We start from the raw sequence: 22,018 nt of genomic DNA, 5'->3' as shown, positions 1-22,018 counted from the left end.
ACTTGAGCCCAACCACCTGGCCAGATGGCATGCCACAGCTTCCCTTTGCTTAAGTAAACACTGAGCTAAGGAAGGAAAGACCTCATTTTCACACCAGAACGGTTTTCAGGAGGTTTACTTTACGCTCTGACAATTACTTTAATTAGTGAAACTGATTAACACAGGCATGACCACAAGTCAACCCTCTGATACAGATGAGGGTTGAGCCTTGAAATAAACAAGAGCTAAAACATAATTGAGCAGCAGAGCTGGGCGATACAGAGAAAATCAAATATCACAATGTATTTGATCAAATACCTTGGTATTGATATTGCAATGACATTGCAGTGTTGATCATTGGTGCTTTTACAAAACATGGACAATAATGAGATTTTTGAAAAATCAGTAATGTGGGTATAACGACTAGTCTGGTAAGTTCAGAAAAATACATCACTTGACAGAAATGCAGCCTTTAAAACACTTAAAACTTCGAAGACAATATCACATATTGTGACAGTCTCATGTCACAATATAAATATGATATCCATATTTCGCCCAGCCCTACTTGACAGGCCATTTCAACTCACCTAAAGCCTCATTGGTTCTCAGGGAGGGGTATGGTTAGATTTAATAAGCCAACAGCTGGAGAACATGCAGTCATATACTGCCAAGCTGAAAACCAGCCAAATGTCTCAAAATCAGTGCGGCAATATATTATTAGCCACGCTAGTATGTTCAGACATTCATGGTCCCCAGAGGAGCATCCCCAATGACTTTGGTGATCCTGAATTTTCCTCTGGTGCCACCATGTACTTGACATTAGGATGGATTGCCATAAAATGTGGTACACACACATTCATGTCCCCCTCGGGATGAACTGTAATAATCTTTGTGATCCCTTAACATTTCCTATCGTGCCATTATCAGGTTAAGGCTTTTCTGCTTGAGAAGCGACTAATCAATTATCAAATAATCCAACATTTGATTGTCTTGTTGTTCACACATCACACGTGTCAATGGAGGCAATGCAGTGCATTTCTTCCACAAGTTATGAAATGATAGAAGAAGAGATTGTAGGAAAGAGAGCACATACTCAGCGGTCATACAGCTGTCTGACATTCACTTTATTGTTAAAACTCATTTTGGTATATCAGCTGCTTGTCTTTTTACACCATCTTTGAATTAAAAGGCAAACATATACAGCTTCATCTTCAAAAAAAAACATGCAGCAGTGTCAACATGAGGTCTACGGAGATAAAAAGTCATACAACTTCACCGTACTTGCAAAGTCTGTGAGAATAAAACTGTCACGTCAAAAAAAAAAGGAAATATTTTGTCTGTTTTACTTCTTAAATCAGCAAAGCTTTAACTTAGTGCGCATCATTCGCCACATTCAGCTGGTAAATATGCATGTTTTCTTTTTTTAATAAAGAAGTTTAAACATGGAAAATAAATATGAACTGACAACATATACATAAGAACAGAAATGCATTCCTACGTGACAGCCCCTCTATATCTGCACCTGCAAGTATTACTCTGAGAAAAACTTCACTGGAGACATCACAGCCTAGTTAGCGACTCTGCAACTCATTTTGACAGTTGAAATACCACTATGTTGTAACTGACAACGTATTTGCTCATACAAATTTACAATTCATGTTGATCTGACGAAAGGCTACCAAGTTAGTTGGGAATTGGTTAGTTTGAACTAAAAAGCATCAGTCATGGAGTGCGCAACTTTTTTTAACACAAGAAACAGAAGAAAATTAAAAGTCACCGCCGACCACGCACTTTGTCATCAACCACCCCAGAAACGCACCCCGCCCTGCCAATCCTCGCACTTCCACAGCAGACTTGAAGTTGTACTACCCACCAGCTCATCGGGGTCACACGGCATTGTACTGCATTTCAATATCTTCTACTGGTGCACGTGTACTCTGCAACAGAAGCACTAATCTTCCAATGCTGTAGCCAGCACTCTAGAATACTAGGCCAAGTTTAAAAAAAACAAAAAACCTGAGTAATGAACATGACAAACGCAACCACGATGTGCCTTTACGCTACATCATACGATGACAGCAGCTTGTGGATCCATTTGATTATCTCCCTGCCTTCTGTGTTGGTATCCAGGATCTCACCGTTACAGGGTCACGCTCCAGATCAAAGCTGAATATCTGTAATCATCGTTAGTATAGCTCAACTGCTTGACCGTAGAACATTACTGGATACAATTGTTCAGGCTAGCAAATCAGACTCTATTTAAACTGAGCCATATGAAATTAATCGACACCATGCAACATGCAATTTGTTGATGATATTTAATATCACATTCACTGCTTTGGCCAGTTACACGTGACTCAGGTGCTGCAGTTGAAAAGGAGAAACCCAAAAGAAAAACTAATTTCATAGGATTTTTAAAACTAGGACAACACTAGTGAAAATATTGCATCATCTCTCAACTTCAAAACGTGAGCGCAATATTGGATGATGCTAATGAACAATCCTTTAGTGTGGTAATACAGACGAGAGCTCTAATTTCCCCCTCCCTCTCTGCCCTTTTTACATTAGTGGGTCACTAAGGCACCCATAAGAACAGTCCTGTCAATACAAACGTTGATCTGTGCACTACCTGTACCCAATAACACCAGTACCTCACCTTGCCTATACATACAGTACGCATAACCGCCTCAAAAACACATTGACAAAAACTCTCAATCATTCTTATTTCTGTAACATCAATTAACCCAAAATCCAATATTTGATTCTGTACAAACCTCAGAAAGAATAGATTTCTTGCTAAAAACAACTTATTATGTTAATTCCACCCACGGAGAGGGCTCATCACTTAGTTTTCTTTTCGAGCTGGAAGAGATCCAGTATGTCAAGCATGGCCTGTCGGATGTTGGCGCCGAAACGGTGAGAGTCCTGAAATAAAGCAAAAGAGTGGAAGGACACTTTGAAGAAGTCTCTTTCAGTAACAGACGTTGAACAATCTTAACCGTCTATGGGACGGAACTTACAGTTTCTGGGCTTGAGTGTTTGCTGGAGATGTGGAAGTTGATTAGGTTCTCACCAACGATGATGTAGGAGACACCATAACCATCATCAGCCACCTTTAGGACACAAGAGGAAAGACATGAGAGTTTTATCTCAATGTTTTCTAACTATATTTTCAATAGGATGGAATGTCCATACATACAGACCCGAATTAAACATGAACAAAGAACAGGTGTGTGACCACCGATTCCTTAGTGAAGACGAAACTAATGTGTAACCCTCCATAACGGACACACATTACATTTTACATTAGTTTTCAAACTGCAGAAAGACTCCACAACCCTCTTAAAACCCCCCCCCCCAAAAAAAACATAAAAACTGATAACTTACTGGACCAAATCCACCTCCGGAGGACACGTACTCGGGGTGTCTGACCAGATCGAACAGGTCAACCTGCTGCAGGGGCGTCTGACTGGTGGACAGCCTCCACGGCTCAGAGAGGACCTAAAGAAGAAGGAACATTTAGTCCACCAGATCTCAGCCCAATCAACAGCCTGACGTAGAAGCGTTTGTTCTTAATGTAATACGCAGTGGACAGTTATTAAGGAATGAGCGGATGAAGCCGTTATATAAACAGAGATGAGCTGGATTTAAATATACTGTGTCACCGCTTCATTCTTTTGGCGTAGTTAAATTATATGACATTTGTTAACAGGTTATAATTCAGGAAGTATACAAAGCACAATTTACCTGCTTACACTTACAGAGAAAAGTAAGTAGAAGCCTACATTGCAATGAATGTATGTGCCTGTAAACTTAATGAGGCCGTTTAATTAGCAGCAAAGCTTAATCCCGAATAGTTAATCCTCTTTTTTTTTTCTTTCTCTGCATTACTTATTTTTTCACTTATGGAGTCCTGGACAAGATTCATTTCAAACCACCTACCACACCATTACATCAATGGTATTACTTTAGTAAATTCAAGTACGCTTGATTTAGTCCAAACATAACAGCTTGATTTGTTTTTAAAAAGCTTAGACCTGGGCGTGTTTACCATGCTCACAAGAAAGAGTCCATAAACAAACCCTCTCTGGTGATATTCACAACCTCATAAAAGGAAACTCATGACATGTTGGCTGACGTTTGCAGAAATGGAAGTACATTTGTTGGCGGATGGTTGGTTATTATATTGTATTTTAGTGGTACAACATTTTTCTTTGTAATTATATAATATGTCTGTGGAAAATGTTGATATTCTGCCACATCATTTCCCACTGCCAATATGCTTTTGCATTTCCTGCACTATATCACCCGCTCACTGGCATGTTAAATCGTTAGCCTCGGTGGCTTCCAGACGGCCTAGCAGCTGTGTTTTCACGACGTTCCACTTGAACGCCAAACATATCATGCACTCGACTTCCCATGTTGTAACCAAAAGCTCACAAGTTCCATTGGAAGGCAGCAGCAGACCCAGATCTTGGAAACCCGTCTTTTAAGTGCAACATTCATTGTCACAGATTTAACAGGTGAACACTCTACTTCTCATCTTTGTATGAAAAAATGAGCAGATGCACTTGGATCAAAGCCACGTTGTTTGTTTGTTTTGCTGAAACACCACATTTACAAGAGCCATTGCTCCAGCTGTAAGAGCAGACATCTAACGACTTGCAACAACACCTCGTACCTCCTTGAGGAAGGGTGAGTCTTCTCCGAGGTATTTGGAAACCACATAGAGGCAGAAAAGGTGGCGATCGATGCCCTCTCCTGTCATTGCCAGGCGGTACATGTTTTGGTGCTTCTCTGCGGCCACTTTGAGCAACCGGAGACACTCTTCTCTCTGAAATGAACGGGAAAGAGACAGAAGTTAAACTATCACAGAGCATGATCTGCATACTGGATTAACGGTCAGTGACTTAAAGTAGCGCTGTAGTCAGGGTCGTGGTGTGTTGCTGCCGTTTAGCCTCACCGTCTCATCTGCGACCATGGCACGGACAAAGGCACAATTCTCCATGGTGCAGGAGCGCACGGTTTCTGTCCGGCCCTCACGGAACAAACGCGTCATGGAGGCTTCGTATGTCAGGCAGAACTTCTTCTTGTCCTGTTGAGTATGGATCAGCATTAAATAGACAAACCACAAGAAGATGCTTTACAAATGATTAATGAGTGAATAAATAACAGATAGACCAGGGAATGCCATAACTAAACTGCAATTACCAAGGTTGCTATCCAAGGCAATTATCTGAAGCTAAACGCCAATTAGCGACAAAACTTGACGTTAGATTATTGCTCCATTAATATGTGCTTTTGTTTTATCAAATAAACGAACAGAAAAGTTCAGCCTCAAACTGAAGCTGATTAACTCCTTCATTGACTAAGTTTGACAATCTTCAATAACGCGTTGATTGGCATGTTGAGACTGCTCTCTGCTGGAAATTCAGAGGAATGTCACTGGAGTGTGTCGGCTATTATATTTGTAAGCATAACATGTAAAGGCCGCTAAATGACAATGAAATGCGTACAATGGTTATTACTTAGAAACCAGTGACATGTACTTACCCTGTAATGGGCCAGCTGCAGGGCGATCTGGATGAAGGCATCAGGACTGGTGCGGCACTTCTTTATCAGACCCTTGCCAAAGTCATTGAAGGGGAAAATGTGAGAGTCCACATCATCAGCCAGAGTCCTGGCTACTGTCAGAGAGCTCTGGATGACGTCCTGGCACTAGAGGAGGTGACAGAGTCATATGTTAGACAACAAACTGAGAAAACAACTGAGAAAGCTCAGAGTAATCAAATTTATATCAGCGACATTTGTAGATTTTAGGCGTAACACCAGTTATTGTCACATTTTAAATTTCCAATAAACAACACCCAACAGCCCTTTCTCTACATCTTCAAATATCAGTAATAAAATACCAACACTGATGCACATAGTTCAGGCTACCAGTAGAGGGAAGCCAAGGCCTGTGAATATAAAATCCCAGCTGATAGTATTCTACATCAGCTCTTGAGATGGTCAAACGGCTTCCTGAAAAACCTTCACACCACACCACGGTGTCCACCATGTCTGCATATGTGTGGACACACATATGCAGACAGAGCTGAGTTCCGATCTAGCGCATCAGATCACAAAAGCCGAATTGAAAAGACAAGTGTAACCGCGGCCATTAACTGGCAACTAAGCGATGAATATCGAAGAAAAGAAAGAAAAACGATGTAAAATACAAGAGGTGTTTTCCTTTTACTACGACACTCCACTGACTCAATAAGCTTTGGCGCACGCCGGGCTCGGCTTATATGTGCGTGTCCAGCGATGTCGTACACAGACCTGGCCCGGAGACGCAAAGCAGCAACAACTGGTTAACAAGGGCACCAAAGGTCCCTTTTAGCGGCCATGTTAAGAATAAAATAACCTGTTTGACAGACATACATAGCCGGTCAAAATGTTCTCAGTGGTTAACCGCTCAACGGTTGACAGTTAACATCCCTACTTTAAACGATTTGGCCGTGCCGCATTCTCCGACCACATTGTAGGAACTAGTTATTTTTGAGCATAAGCGAATCGTACCTCAGCAGCGATGTCCCACGACAGCTTCTGAGGACCTGGCAGGTTGGGATGGGGCTCCCCACAGCAGTGACCCTGCTCAGTATATCCCAGCTTAATAGGGTCCATGGAAAGAACATGCTGCAATGCAAAGAGTCAAGACATAACATGACTAACTCAATTAAATAGAAGACATGAAAATTGATGTATTTCAAATTTCTGTCTTAAAAGCTTTGATGGACATCATGCCAATCAGAACATAAATACACGTTTCCCTTTTCTATTCTATTAGCTCAGATTGTTGAGCTAGTTAAAATCATTCCTTGTTTGTTTCCTTTTCTCCGATAACACCCAAAGATAAACTGAGGTACTTATTTTTTGTGACATAAGACACTTTAATGCAAGAATGCAAAATGAATTAGATAAAAACAACACGATGTACCTCCCAGAGATGGCCGATGATCGGAGCGTCAGCCCAGGAATGCTCTGCGTTCAGTCCCATGGTGCCATTCTTAAAAACTATCAGGTTAAAGGACTTATCAAACCATCTGAATGAAAGAAAAAAAAAAGAATAAACAACTTCAGTTTATGTACACATGAACTCTTTTAATAATCTGAAACAAGAGGTATCAGGTTTACCTGTCGTAGCACTTTCCGTGGAGGAGGGACTTGGCATAGCTGTCCAGAGACTTGACTGGGTTGTCTTCGTCGTAGCGCTGCTCAGTGTCATCAAGGGTCACAAAGAAGGCTGCCTTCTCGATTGCGTCCAGAGATTGCTTGTTCTTACCGCGGCTGAAGTAGGTTTCTCGAGCGTTGGCCCATGGGGTCCTGCAGAATGACAAATAACATACAATCCAGCAAATGCCTTACAGGAGTCAGGCATACATGCTTGTAACTAGTGCAAACCAGTTTCACCTCTGTGTGAGAAAAGTGTGATGTGTGGGAGGGAAGTACTGGACTTTTTTCTTGCATTTTTGTGGTCACTGTCGTACCCTTTCCTACCTTCAAATACTCCTCTCACAGTCAGTACCAGCGCCCAACCAATACATCGTCTTGGCCCATATGATGGCTAGATTTTAGCTGATAGCACATGATAGCACATGGGTCAGCCAGTAAGTAAGAAATGACAGATCCAACACAGATATGTCTGAGGTCATTTAGAGACAGCGTTTTTCCACTATATTTATTATCCAACAGCAAAATGTCCCACGCTGTACAATTTATTATCATCAAATTTAAGAGATCCTTATGGAAAATGTTTGTTATATACTATAGCTGAATATCAGACAATATATTGTTAGAAAATGTTCTAAATTCTCAAATGTTGATAACTCAAACATGTAATATCAGTTGGGCTAAGGTCAGTCCTAACTCCTTAGAACCGACTTGTGTCGAACGTCGATGTCAGCGTAAAAAAAGTGCCCAAAAATTTCAATATTCCTTTAATTTAACCCTTAATATGCCAGTTTGTTCACGTATTGTCACTACTGCTTTTATGAAACAACACAAAACATGTATACTAAATGCAAGGGGGGATTATTTTCAACGATTAGCAACAACATTGATTTTGATGCATTGCGTCACACACTGCAGCGCTCCGTAGTACAGCAGCAATGTGGAAACCAGTAAAATAGCATGCATTTGCTACACAAGGCATGGCTCCAACTGGTGGAAAATAGTAAAAACTACAATTAAAATGTTGAAACCAAGAGGCTCTAGATTGAAAGCCTGGTACAAAAGAATGCATGACTTTATGCTGTAATGGCTGTCAGGTAGGGATGTTTTGTCCTTAAGGGTCTGGAAGTTTATCACAGACTGAGGTTGAACTTAGTGATACATAATGGTGAAAGTGTATGTCTTCAGTATAATAACACCGTATAACTACAGATCACTACTCCACTGAATGAATCTAGGAAGACATCATTGCGATGAACGTCCATCTACAGTACGTGCTGCGTTTCTTTACTTCCTGTCGCGCTACAATACATGGTGTAAACTGCGTGGCCTCATCGATACTGGCTGCAGCTCGCTCTGCAATGCCACCCACCTGTCCCCTGCAGTAAGTGCGGCAAGTCTCTCCTCTCCTGGCAGAGGCTCGGTGTTGTCGGCCAAGATCCTCGCCATCTGCTGCTCGATCTCCCGTGGCAACAGCAACCGCCCGTCATAAAACATCCACACCTTGAAGAAACGGCCCTTGTGGTACACGGCTATGTGTTTGCTATCGTTCACGTGCTGAAGGATGTCTGGGAGAGAGGGACCAATGGTGAGGAGAGAGAGAAAGAGGAAAACAGAGAAAGAAAGATAATTGGAGTGTCGTGGCTGATGGCAGAGAGTAGCTCTATGTGTTACATGTATCTTGGTGCATCTTTAAATTGCACATGATTAAAATGTCAAAAAGAAGGCCGCAGTTTGTATGGAGTGTGGATGTCACAGCATTTGATTTCTGGGATTAATAGAAGTGTTAGTAACCAAATCTGGGTCCCAGTTGTGAAATGATGCGATATCCACAACACACACAGATTTCTGTTGAGAGCGACAGACTTTTTTGTGGGCTCGTTCTTTTATTTCTGTGGGCATCCTTCTTATATTAACTTGAAGGGCAAAAGAAAAACAACAACAACTGAATTGAAAATGATACTACATGATGGGAGGGGACTACTATCCAGTTCAAAAACTAAAGAAGCTTGAAAATGGACGTGCGGAAAGTGAGATGAAAAGAGAAAGTAATTTGGGAACAGGGTGGTGGTTCAGCATACAATGAACTGAGGCAATGCTTGTTTGAACGGCATCGTGCTCAACCGGGAGAAACCAATTCAAAAACATCACTTGCATCTTTGAAACAGAGTTAGGATATTGTTTTTAGAGACGCTCGGGGATTCAAACAAGCATTGTCCTCGATACAGGCGGGACAAAGGAGGGGATACTCACGCTGGGACCAACCACCACCTCACATCCAGGTCAAACTTGGCCTACACCTCCAGCAATGTGAACATAACTATAACTGGCTTTGGAAATTATAAAAGAAATAAGAAATGGATAACCTATTACAACCCGACGGTTGAACTTGAAACACATATAACTTTTGTGTTTTATTGAAATCTGTAAATGTAACAAAGTAGTAATTTTTCTTATACATTTTGATTAATTGAAAATGAATCGTAATTCACGTGTGTCCTCTAAAGCCAGAGAGATAAAGAATTCAATGTTTAGGTGTCGCCACAGCTCTCGGTCTTTGTCCTGAGGCTTCAACTTTGGCCAGCGCTTTCATACTGAACTGATGCTCTTCGCCTTGTGTTATATCATGCATTAGAAGTCCTTTCCACACTGTCCGTGCATGTTACATATCATTTTAGTTCTTCTGCGACTAAACAACAGCACTTAAGTTTCAATAAAGTTCTTGTTTCAGTGCTTCAAAGGTCATTTATTCATTTTAGACAACGCTAAACTAACTATGACCACCAACCAAAAGTAAAAGTATTCTATTATCCTTCTAACTCCATGAGCACATACTGAACTGTATGTGAAATATTACCAGTAGATTCCCTTTGTAAATATATACATTTGAATGTATTCAGGCCAGCGTAACACTGTCAGACATTTCTACGTCTTACCTTAACACTATCGCTGCCTTGCTTTCTCAAACACTAGACTTTAGTCACATGCAAATTAGTCCAATGTGCATAGACCTTCACACATGCATTATTTATTCATGGAGGTCAGACTATCTCTAATTCAAACACATCGACAAATGTGCCAAGGAGAAGTACAGTAGGAGTAGTGCGGAGGAGGCGGCACTGCTAAAGACTCTACCTGTGTCTACACCTGGGACACGACAGCTGTTGAACATAGACTCGTATTGGGCTGAGCACATGGGAATAGTGTGTAGGAGCATGAGCTGAAAAGCAAAAGGGGAGAGTCAAACACAGAGATGACAAACTAATTAACTAAAAAAAATCCCCTGGAGAGCGCAGCAGACACACACCTACACAGAGAGGAGCATGGATGAAGGGAAGAGGGTAATGAGGATTGGTTTGATAAGAGGAGGAGAAGGGACCTGAGAAGGCTGCAAGGGAAGGAGACATGAGAAGGGTCCAGAAACCAGGGGTCTGCCGTCTCAATGCCACCAGCAAAGCCCTAATATCTGCGGTAGAATTTGTATTAAAATGTACATGGTTTTACATATTTACACTTACATTTTGATATCTCAAAAAACTAACAAAAATCCAATGAGCAGTGAAGTATTTTAGGGCTGTGCTGTTGAGAATGAGGCTAGTAGTCAGGGTTTCCAATGGCTGTTGCCGCAGCAAGAGCGAGGGTCACAAGGGAAGGGGTTCAGAGGGCATGGCGGGGGGGCGGGGGGGGGGGTGGTGTGCCCTCCTCTTACCTGTCTCCAAACCAGGGACGCGGGTGGTGTTAAACATCCGCTCCCATTGAGCCGAACACAGAGGAACCTTGTTCGCCAGCAAGTAAATCTAACGCAGCGTCCGACACAGCGAAGGGACAAGACAGTAAAACAGAGACAACCGAATGTGAGTGTGTAACAGAGCGAGCTCATGCATTGCTTGGTCTTTTTGCAGGTCCGTTTGTATTGTAAAATGTATGTCAGGATTGTGCAAATGTTAAAAAATCATCATGCAGGTTGGTAAAGGAAGAGGACTGACAGAGGAGCGGGAGAAGAGGACACTGATGTGTCACTAAAATCACCAGCATTCATTAACCCTTATTCACTAAGTCTTTAGAAAATGCTTGGGATTTCACGGCCAACATAGCTCTACTTCCATCCAAACAGGCAAAAAGCACAGTGCATGGCACATTCCACAGTCAGTTAGACACAGTGAGCTGAGGATAATATCAAGCACCTACATAATCATCGGTTAGATAACAAACTAACTTTAAGACTACACAAGAAAGGGTTGTGAACGATAAGCAGCTCTCATCGTAAAGTTAAAAGACGAAAACACACTGAGATAAGAGCTATAAATCAATGAATACATGAGAGAGTTAAACACTTACTTTGGATCAATATGAGCTATTGTAGTTTATATCGAGGTGACCTCAGCTAAACAAAATCATTTAAAAAGGTCAAACGGGGAGGAAAGAGCTCTGTACTCACTGGCTTGATCTGGGCTCTGTCCAGTTTTCTCCTGTAGAGCATGATAGCATGGATGGCATTACCTGCTCTGGCAGCCTGGATGGAGGTGGGGAACACATACAGGAAATCCTGCAACAAGGTATCAATTAATAATCATTCACATTTCAACCCAACATGTCCTACTGCCATGAAAAGCACAAGGTCACGACACGTGACTTATAAATGCAAACAGAGGAGGAGCCTGAACAAAATGGCCCTGTGTGATCCATCCATAGGTTCTTTGTTGTTATTTTGGTCAAGGGCTGTATGCACACACACACATACAGTCAGCCATCATGACCTGCTATTTTAAGCCTGCAGAGTGTTGTTCCACTGACCCCCATACCAAGTCTACGTCCTTTAGGAGTGCTGTTCTTGTGATACGACTTTGTAAGCAAGAGCAGAGATCCATTTTGGTAAAAGCTGAAAACAGACAGTGTTGGATAAGTGTCCCATTCAGTTTAATTTATATTATCTAGTCAATAACAGCCCCTTCAGTCTACTCTCGCACTCATTCAGGCGGAAACATACAGAGGGCGCTGTGGGTTTCAGTGCCTCTTGTAGAACCTCAGTTCTTGATGGTTCTCCTGGTGAGTTCACTGGGTCCGTGGTCACAAATCTGACCGGGATTTGGAGCACTCAACCAGCCCACTGGTAAAAGTACAGACACAATGTAACGCAGTGATTGCAGCTTTGCCAGCCAAGATGCTGGAGATCCCAAGACTGTAAGACTGCAGCTGTAATGAGTTCCCCTGAGACATACTGGAGGTGCATGGGGTTTATGCTGCCAATTGGGTGTTCTTACCTTACACAGAAAAACATTTGCTTGCCAACTATGCATTAGCTATCACACACAAGATTAGACAAGTGGTACGCAATACAAACTCTGATTTTAGAAAGGTCAGTTGTAAGAAGCTACAACTGTAGGATTAAAGTACTGTCAAGTGCTCTATTCAAATCAACAACTTTATCTTTATAGATACAATTCTTTTTTAGTATGTACGGCTTTAATTTACACTTTAGTGTGTGGCAGAGCTGCCATAAAGCCGCTCAAGAGCTCGTTTTACTAAATGTCACTTACAGTGTGGTAAATCAAACTAATCTTAGTGACTTTTGATTATACTTTGTATATACCTCCCCACTTATTACAGCTGTGGGGGTCACACTCACACTAAAGCATTGAAAGCTTTTGAAAAGGTATTCGGAACACCAAACACTTTCAGAGTGAATCACAGCCTACATGGAGACGCTTATTGCTTAATCTATAAACAAAAGGCTGAGCGAATGTTTAACGGATACACACGTAGAGATGTCTTACCATGGCGTAGTAGTTGCTGTTGACCATGATGGGCCCACGGCCTCGAAGGTAAATATACTCTTCCCACCAGTCACTGACCTGTGCAACACAAAGAGAGGGAGGTGACATTATTGACAGATTGAAGCTAAATTCAAGTCTTAGGACAGCGTCCGAAACTCTGACAAAAGAGCAGAGAAGAGAGAAAAGGGAGACTCACATAGTTAGAGGCCCACCAGGACTTGAGTTTGAGGTACCACTGCAGTCTGGGTCCCAGATTCTTCTCAAAGTCTTTAGTCAAGCCCTCCATCCGTTCATACCGCTCATCTTCCATCAGTGGACGCACTGATTCCAGGTACTGGCCACACAGTGAAGCAAAGGTTCATCAGAGAGGCACGCATTAAGTTTGTTTAGTGGCTCTGCCTTAAGCTCTAAACACACTGTGTTTACGCAGCAGTGTGTCACATGACGCGCATCAAATGCTGCAGCTAGCACAGACAGGAAGCGTCGCTCTGCAATGCGTAAACAGAAAGCACAGCTATATGGTCTCTATTTTCTTTCTAGGTATATAGAGGCGGCTGCTTTGACGGGCACATGCAACTCAGCAGTATCACATGGCTTTTATCTAAATTAGTTATTCATAGAATATTTTTGATTGGCTCTTATTTTCTTAAAATTGCAAACTTTGGTTCCAGTCCAATCAGTGAGACCATTATGACCAATAAGGAATGTGCACAAAGTACCACTGTTCGCACAGGAGTCAACATGACGGGTGGAAATTACCCGTGTGCAGGTGTCCTTGATAGTGGGAACAGGTAGTCGCGGCAGGGAGTTCTGGAAACTGTAGAGCATTGGCTTCCTGCCGGAGAACACCTTCACTAATACCTGGAAAGAGGAACAGATAAAGGGGGGCAGGGAGAAGGCAAAGTTACACAACCTTTAGCATGAGGCAAAGTGCAAACATGTACCCAGTGGGTTAAACTAAAAAGGACCAAGAGCTGAGTCTTGTATCTTTGACACAGTACAGTCACTTGAATTTAATCATTTTAAATGATATTTTGGGTATTTTTAAAGAAAAGAATAGCATGAGCCATTCCTGTCTGTATCTGCTCTGAAGTGAACTGAACAGAGGAGCCCATTCATCGTCTCACCATCCACACACGAGTAGACCAGGACACAGAGCCATGGCGGGTATGCATCCAGCCATGCCATGACAACAGGGACTTTAGGACATTCCTCATAATCATGATTATGCTGACCCACAGGCCCGTGCCCACCAGAACGCCTCCAACAATCCTCTGGCTGTCAGTGGACATGTATCGACTGTGGACAGAGAGAAAGGGGGGCGTGACCAGGACAGAAATACAGGGGGGCTCAATGTGAGATTAGCTAATGAACACTTTCTTAAATCAGATCAATGAGATGATGCGGTGTAATAAATACAAATAATAAAACTACTACCAACAGATGAATCTAAGAGAGAGTGCACTACAATAACACAAAGGACAAAGGTCACGTGAAATCATGACTGATAAACAGTGCACGTCACTTATCTTGACAGGATTAAAAAACACATGATTGATGAGTGATTAACTGCCAATGGTAAAATACTAAACCTTGTATTAATCAGTATAGCCAGTGTCACTGGTGATTTCACATTTGATAAACATAAGAGGCGGCACGGCTTTTCTGCAATTTCAGTGTTTGCAACGCCAACAGGTGCTCTAACCATAAAAAAATAATCATAGGAATAATAACCTTAACAATACGGTCATAAACAACACCCTTGACTTGAGGGAAACTCCCCAGCATTGTTGATGAGAGTTTTATATGGAAAGCAAGTGTTTTCATAACATCCCTAAATATGATTAACATTGTTAGCAAACAAGAAGATGATGTGTGGTGGACAGCTGGAACAAAAAGAGAAAGAAATATAATTACTACTTTATAATCTGTTACTAAACAGGCCTAAGAAAACAGGCCTATGTGTTGTCTTGTAAAAAACAGCGTCAACATTCCATTATGACGCGTTTGACAAGACGGGGCAGTCCACACCTATTTTATTGCCAAACTACAGCACAGCTGATCCTCCCTATATTTGCTCAGGGCTTCCTCTCAAGCACTGGGCCAACTTGTGAACAAAATAGCGTGGTTATGTCTCCACAAGAACACTCTCTGTTGATCCATATTGGGCCAATAACGGAGAGTTTTTTTGGGCTTTCCTTGACACCATGTCATTCAAGGCCTCATGCTATCGGTGGCCTTACCTGATGGGTATGTGTTGCCCCAGCTTGGCAATCAAGCCCAGAGAGGGATCCAGCTGTTGATATTTGTTGTAGGACATGTAGGACACAACCACTATCATGAACCCACCAGGGCTGCCCGGGTACACACCAGTCATTACCCCATTCTGTGGAAAGGTGAAGCAAATGAAAGGCGGCAAACGTCCCCCGAGTCACAGAGAGCACATCATCTACATGGGTATTGATTTCACAACAGTGTTTTGGGTCTTGAAAACCAATGAGAGATATCATTAATCAATATAAACAATCAGGAAAGTGGGGAAACTGCTATCAGGTGTTTTGGGTTTGAGTGACTCAGTGTGATGTGTGTAAACAGACAGTCAACTAGGCCAAAGGCTACAACACAAAGGACAGACAGGAAGGTTACCGTCACCCATGAAATACATGAAAACTATATTATATTTACTGAGAATAGAAATTAATTAGTGTGAGACACTTATAGTAGAGAACAAACAGTAACAGTAAATCAGTCAAAGATCGTAAAACAAATTGGCCGCACAGAAACCCCGGTGGACTTTGCTCTCCCAGATGTCCAACACCTCTCACCTTGAAGCGGATGAACCTTTTCTTCCAGGAGTGCAGGCCAGAGAGGTAGATCTGGCGTAGAGCCTCGTGGCACAGCTGGAGGTCGATGCCATCCGGGGTGACGGTGAACTGGAAGGCCACCGCCTGGTGAGCTTCTGCCATGGTGGCTGCTGCTGTACAGGGTCACTGAGGGCAAGATAATGAAGTTAGTCAAGAGGAAGTTTCAAGAAAGTTTTTTTATCAAACATAAAAGGTAAAGGGAGACATCAATGTTCTCTCCCTTTATGTTATGTGGCTCTAGTGAATTCATCACAACATGGACACCGACATCGTACAATCACTACATCCGGATATCTGGACGAGGCTTAATAATTGTTGTCAGGCAGATATCAGAACAATCTTTCGGATTGACCAGCTCCTGTCACAGTTATTTGAAATCAGAAGTCATTATTCCTCAACGGCGCTGCAGGTTGCCTAATTTCCAACATTTAAATCAGTTTTAAGCTCTTTGTAGGAAGCGGGAGCCGGTTCTTATTGGCTTTCAAAGCACCCCGGACGTCGGGTTAACACTGAGTTAGATGGATAACTGCAAGCTTACTCAGAAGCAAAGTATATAGGTTGAGAGGTAACCCTGTTACAGCACTAGAAGTAGATCCGGGCGGAGCACTTAAACTTAAAACAAGGATAACCTTCATGAATCAACCTAAAGTGAAGGTTTTTGTATTTAGTTAATATATAAACTAAACTGGACCCGAAGGAGATGCGAGCTGACGATGTCGTGTCAGTTACTCATCACTGAACTGGTTCGGCAGGTGAGGCGTTACATCTACTACCAAAGAGCCGACACAAAGAAAACCATTTCATTCCAAACTACAAGTTCCTTGTATTGTTATTTTGCTTAAGTGAGCTATTACATGTTTAAAATGTTCGTAAGCAATTTAATATAATATGGTAAGGGAGCTAAGAAGGGAAAGGAGTGGGGAAACAAAGGAAAGCTTAGGGGGAACTGACTTTAAGTCTGGTGAGGTGACATCTCTATTCTTTGCACTGCCATCATCCTCCACCTCCAGTAGTGGAAGAGATCTTGGCACACAACCTCCTTAATAAAAGGGAGCTCAGGTCAATAACCTCGATGAAAGGGAGTCTGGTCTACAGCTCTTATTTTGCCATGTGGGTCTTGTTAGTGCATTATCTTACCCGGTATCCAATACCGCAGATTTATTGTCTTTTGTAATTATGGAACTAATAAGGCTTCTACTACTAAGATATAATTGGTATTTTTTTGCATGTACTGATTGTGAACCGGAGGTAAGGTGGTTAGCATTACGAGTGTCTCGGCTATATCCTTGTCGGATTTAATTATTGCTTATGCACACCCGGAAGAATCCGTTAAATATACGGCACCACTTTAGATGATGTATGAATGAGACGATGACAAGTTGTGTACTGCGGTATATTGAACAATACTTTTAGACGTATTGTTTTCAAAGATATCCTAAATTCTAAAGGGTTTCTTCTCACCGGAAACCCCTCTTCTGGGACGCGACATGAGTTATAGTATTGTATTGTATAGACCTACAAAGTAACCAACATCTTTCATGGTTCTGGAGGCCCAGATCACGTGCTTTCACTTCAAATTAAACCTTGTTTTTGGCCAAATCAGGCATCGGAGAGCAGCAGTGTGTGTGAACTACACACCACCGGCCCCTGGATGATGAAACTCTAGCTGTGGCACTGTGAAGGACCTGTTTACGTTATGCATTATGGTTTCACTTTCCTTTTCGCTAAGACTACCGCAAACGTTTCTGCAAAGCTCATCTTTGTGTCTAAAAAAAACAACCACCCAATGTTTTGCTTTTGCTTTGAAAGAGTCCCGTTTTCATTTAATTCAACACGAGCCCTCAGAAAGCAGGACACGTCTCGGTTCGTACGCTTCCAGTGCTGTGAAGGAACACAGCCTCCACGGAGCAGTCCCCTCCCCCCGCTACTTTCCAACGTCACATGATCCACCCTGTGATGCAGAAACTAGGGGAAAGGTCGCAGCGCTGCGCCGCTTAAAAAGCGGGTAAAACTGGCAACGTAGTACTCGCAAACCCCTCCTAATGCACCGAGCTCATCCCATCGTTGACACAACGAAGCCACCCGAAACATATTGGTTTGGAATATTGGATAATTAGCTTTCGGCCATTTTTACTTGTAATACAAGTTGCAGAGAGAAAAGCCTGTCTAGCGTTAATTAATCATGTCAAGTACCCGTCTGTCTTCCTGCACTTAACGTTGCGTATATCTGCATTATGATGCTGACCGTAAACGCCACACATCCACCCCACGAAGCACGTTCACCAGTTGTCATTACTAAACACTTCGCACAGACACGCCTGGGCATTGGGAGGTTACATGTATTTGGGTGTTAAATGAAGTATCCCGCCCACGTGGTCTGGTTGAAAAAGGGGGTCAATATGCACCATGTACAATATTCTGTATTATAATCCAAACAAGCAGCGTGTCCAGTCATATGCAAACAAAAACAAAGGGTGTCATCTCTACTCGTATGATGCCCTTACAAACAGGACACCATGACTATCAGACTGTACTGACCTTCACTGGCAGGTGACACTCTCTTTAGCTACTATCACACATAAGCACACACATATCATGACCTATATTCTGTATTATTAATGCATATAGAGCACGAATACGTGTGTTGTAATTAACAGAGCTGCCGGGAAATGTGGTTGTCAATGGATGACCTTTACTTGGACTTTTGCCCACATTCGTGTCATAAACGACGCAGGAATGCCAACCAGGTCCCTACCTGGACCGTTCAACATTAAGTAAAAGGCATAACAGGTTGAATGTTTAATTCAGATATCCAGCAGAGGCCTTTTTGAACATCATGCCCACAACCTTAAACAAATCAACCTTAAATCCAAGCGCATGGCTGAGAGGGCAATAAAACAGTCCCCCTCGAGGCGTAGGTACGACTTTCATGAGTCAAGACTTGATTCCTGACCGCTACAGACCAAAGACGCGCACCGCCGCCCGGTTGTGTTAATGCGGAGGTATGAAAAATCTACTGTACGTCATGTAAACACCGCACAGCTTTCAGCACCGGGCAGACGAGGAGATGCAACAAACCCGACACGGAACGAACGTGCGCTGCGCAGACACAACGACAGCTGCCAGAGGGGTTTGCGTTGAGCTCGTCGGGTCTTTTTTAAATAAACACCGCAGCCATGTTAGCACAGCTTCTTCCGAAAAACTGCCGAGTAAGAGCCGAAAGCGACGCCGGGACACGTAGTGGAGAGAAATAGAAGGAGAATTGATCACTCACCAACCCTTTCTGTCAGTCTGAGGGAGCAGAGCCGTCTGTGTCGCCGCTCGGCTGCTATAAGCTGTGCATGAATGAGAGCACAGACTTGTATACACAGCCTGCCCCCTTTTGCTTTCAGTCAAAGTGGCCAACAGAACACGTCCTGGTAGAAACAGCGCCCTCTGCGGTCTCTTGTGTTATATACATCTCTTCTCTCTTCTTTTTTTGGGGTCTCTTGTGCTATAGAGAAAGGTTGTGCGAGGACAAATTGTGGCTGGAAATGACGTCACCGATACCAGCACCCAGTAGTGCATGCACCCAGACTGTTGAGCAGTACAGACAATAGACACGATATGAAGAATGTCTGCACCAATCAAATGACGTACAATAGGGGTGAGCAGTATGGATAAACTCCTCTGTTTCTTTTTTATGTTAATCAGATTTATACCATCAAATAGTAACTTTTGTGGAACAGTTCATGGATCAAATAAATCCAGGTTAATCCAGCAATGTAATACCAGAATAATCATATAAATATCCATAAAGCATTTTCCTAAAATATCACATCAGTCAAAAATATGCACTCCCTCCAACAAAGGGAATTCACTCCTCACATGTTACGTTTTGTTGAATATTTTGCACCCTCCATTCCTATCTCTCTTTTTTATCCTAAACTGGAGGTTTTGCTAATGGAACCAGGATTCCTGTAATGGTCTGTGAGAACTCTGGCCCAGCGCCACTAGAGTGACCCAGATTGACAGACGCTCTTGTTAAAGGCTTTTGTTTTCCCCACGCCTTAGGACGGGATAGCTGTCCTCTAATCAACCACAAATAATGGGAAACACCTGTGTGGCTGCACATTGTCAGTCACTACACACCTTTTTCACAGCAGACATGTTGACACGCCATCTTCGCAGTGATGACACAGCTTAACTGCCAACTGATCCAAAAATGGACAAAGAGGTGGATCATCGGTGGAGCTGAGGCGGGCCCCGGGTGATGCAGCGGAGCAGACAGCTAGCAACTAATGACCTGGTAAGGCACCCACCTGTCAGTCAAAGCGGCCACACCCTTAATAAGGCTATGCCTAACTCTTAGCCTTAATCCAATTTAAAGTGTTGAGTTGTATACAAATTCACCTTCTGTACAGTTGTCATGTAATTGGCTGTAGAGACCAAAACAGTTGTTGTACCTGTCTATTTCCGCTGTAAAGTTGGGCATTATAACATGGAGGTCTGTGGTGATCGAGTCACTTTTGTTAGCCTCAAGTACAGCTATTCTAGTAATTGCAGGTTCATTTCTCAGCACCAGTGGTCGCCGCTTGACTAGCACACACACACACAATACCTGGGCCACCTGAATGGAATGGTGCCATAATTAACGTTATTTATTACACCTGTGTTCACCTTGCCATGACATGTAAAAAAGCTGCCGTGATAAAGGTCTGTCTGGAAATTGGCCTTTTTCAGAGCAGGCATTTTGACTTGTCATCGTATGAAAAGCACAGGCGTTACTAATAACAGTAACGATGGCTCTGTGGCCATCTCATTCGAATCTTTACATGTAGTTTGTATTACTTTAGACTGTAGTCAGTAGTGTGATGTTTACAGCAAATAAGAAGTGATGTTCCTTCTTTGTGTTGCACCCTAAAACAACTGCTTGACTTGAATTCAATGGGACTTAGAGCACAGACCACCAAATGCTAAGTAGAAGACATCCACTGCTGCACTGACCTGTATGGGTCAAAACATTCCCCTTTGAGAGGTGGTCAACAGGCCTCGTTTGTGTGGTGAAACACTGTTAAATATACCAAGAGAGGCCAGGGGTGCATTAACATGTATTTACTTGAAAGCACATTTTCAGACTGTACTTAAGAAATCACAAAATAGTTTCCTATGATAATTTGTTCAGCCATTTAAACACATGTTAAGCCTCCCTGCCATGTATTTTTAACCCCAGTGCCATGTGTCTGGCTCTTTTTTTGTTTCTCACTTATGCAGCTGGAAGTGTCTTTGACACGGCCTTTCCATGATTATCACCTATTAATCAGGCAACACTGTTAAACACATCTACTGTGGTACAACTGATGTCATTATTGAACTTGTCCCTTTGTCTCAGTGGTTCCTAAATGGGGGGGGGGGGGTCAGGTCCAGAGATAAATAGGATGAGTCACGAGATGACTAATGGGATTAACAAGGAGAACATATACTTACACAAAAGGATGATTAGGCAACCTAATCATCCTCTTTTCATTTACTTTAATGAAACACTGGGTATGTTCACCTCTATAAGGGTCACAATCAGGACGAGAGTCTCAGCTAAATTGGCTGCAACCGCCACTCAAATCAGCAAGAAGGACAAATAAGTCTGGTTGTTGATTAAAGAACAAACGCAAACATATCTATACAACAGGAGGCAACGTCCCAGTATGACCCGTATGTCGACTGTTTGTCCACAAGAGGACGCAAGAGGACCGTTTATTGTCAAAGAGTTTGTTCCGATTATTATTATTATTATTATTAATCCTCGCTCACTATTTATTCATAAATTAAGAAACTCGTGAGGTCTTTACTAAATGCCTCGACAAAATAATGTGACGAGCAATAACAAGCTATCGTTAACGTTACAACAATAACGTCCAATGTGTTTCATTGCGTTCGTTGGAGGAATTAAGCTAGCAAAACCGCATTTTAAACATCAAAGCTAGCGTTAAGCACAATAAGGAGGAAGACGTGGGACTCCCTCTTCGTTTAAATTGAAGTATCAATATAGTGAACGAGTAAATATTACGGCTTACCTTCTATTATGTCAGTCGTTGCACCGCACAAATCAATCAAACACGGAAACCCACGCTCAAACTTTCCTTCAGCGTAGAGGCTCGTCCACGTGCCGCCGCCGCCGCTCGTGCGCGTGCCCGTGCGTCACTGTCACTG

At 42.6% G+C, this 22,018-nt stretch overlaps 1 protein-coding gene across 3 annotated transcripts; it reads right to left on the bottom strand.

Moving 5' to 3' along the window:
* Nucleotides 1-1,079: 1,079 nt before the first annotated feature.
* Nucleotides 1,080-21,994, bottom strand: cpt1ab (carnitine palmitoyltransferase 1Ab (liver)). 3 transcript variants are annotated; one of them, XM_079162615.1, is made up of 19 exons: nucleotides 21,883-21,994; nucleotides 15,794-15,958; nucleotides 15,212-15,354; nucleotides 14,096-14,267; nucleotides 13,728-13,829; nucleotides 13,165-13,302; nucleotides 12,969-13,046; nucleotides 11,633-11,740; nucleotides 10,904-10,991; nucleotides 8,567-8,762; nucleotides 7,159-7,347; nucleotides 6,962-7,067; nucleotides 6,544-6,660; nucleotides 5,533-5,697; nucleotides 4,943-5,074; nucleotides 4,661-4,813; nucleotides 3,367-3,480; nucleotides 3,000-3,092; nucleotides 1,080-2,904 (listed from the first exon to the last, which is right to left on the bottom strand). In XM_079162615.1, the coding sequence occupies exons 2-19, from the start codon at nucleotides 15,932-15,934 to the stop codon at nucleotides 2,821-2,823; spliced, it is 2,319 nt and encodes a 772-aa protein (XP_079018741.1). In that variant the 5' UTR covers nucleotides 15,935-15,958; nucleotides 21,883-21,994; the 3' UTR covers nucleotides 1,080-2,820. The 3 variants fall into 3 exon arrangements, with proteins under 3 accessions (XP_079018741.1, XP_079018740.1, XP_079018742.1); XM_079162614.1 differs by lacking the exon at nucleotides 21,883-21,994 and adding an exon at nucleotides 19,107-19,170; XM_079162616.1 differs by lacking the exons at nucleotides 10,904-10,991; nucleotides 21,883-21,994 and adding exons at nucleotides 10,330-10,414; nucleotides 19,107-19,170.
* Nucleotides 21,995-22,018: the final 24 nt, after the last annotated feature.

Source organism: Pholis gunnellus, assembly GCF_910591455.1.
Source record: "Pholis gunnellus genome assembly, chromosome: 7".
Lineage (NCBI taxonomy): Eukaryota > Metazoa > Chordata > Actinopteri > Perciformes > Pholidae > Pholis > Pholis gunnellus.
Note: the sequence above shows the minus strand (reverse complement) of the source record. Positions and strands in the feature narration are given on the sequence as shown.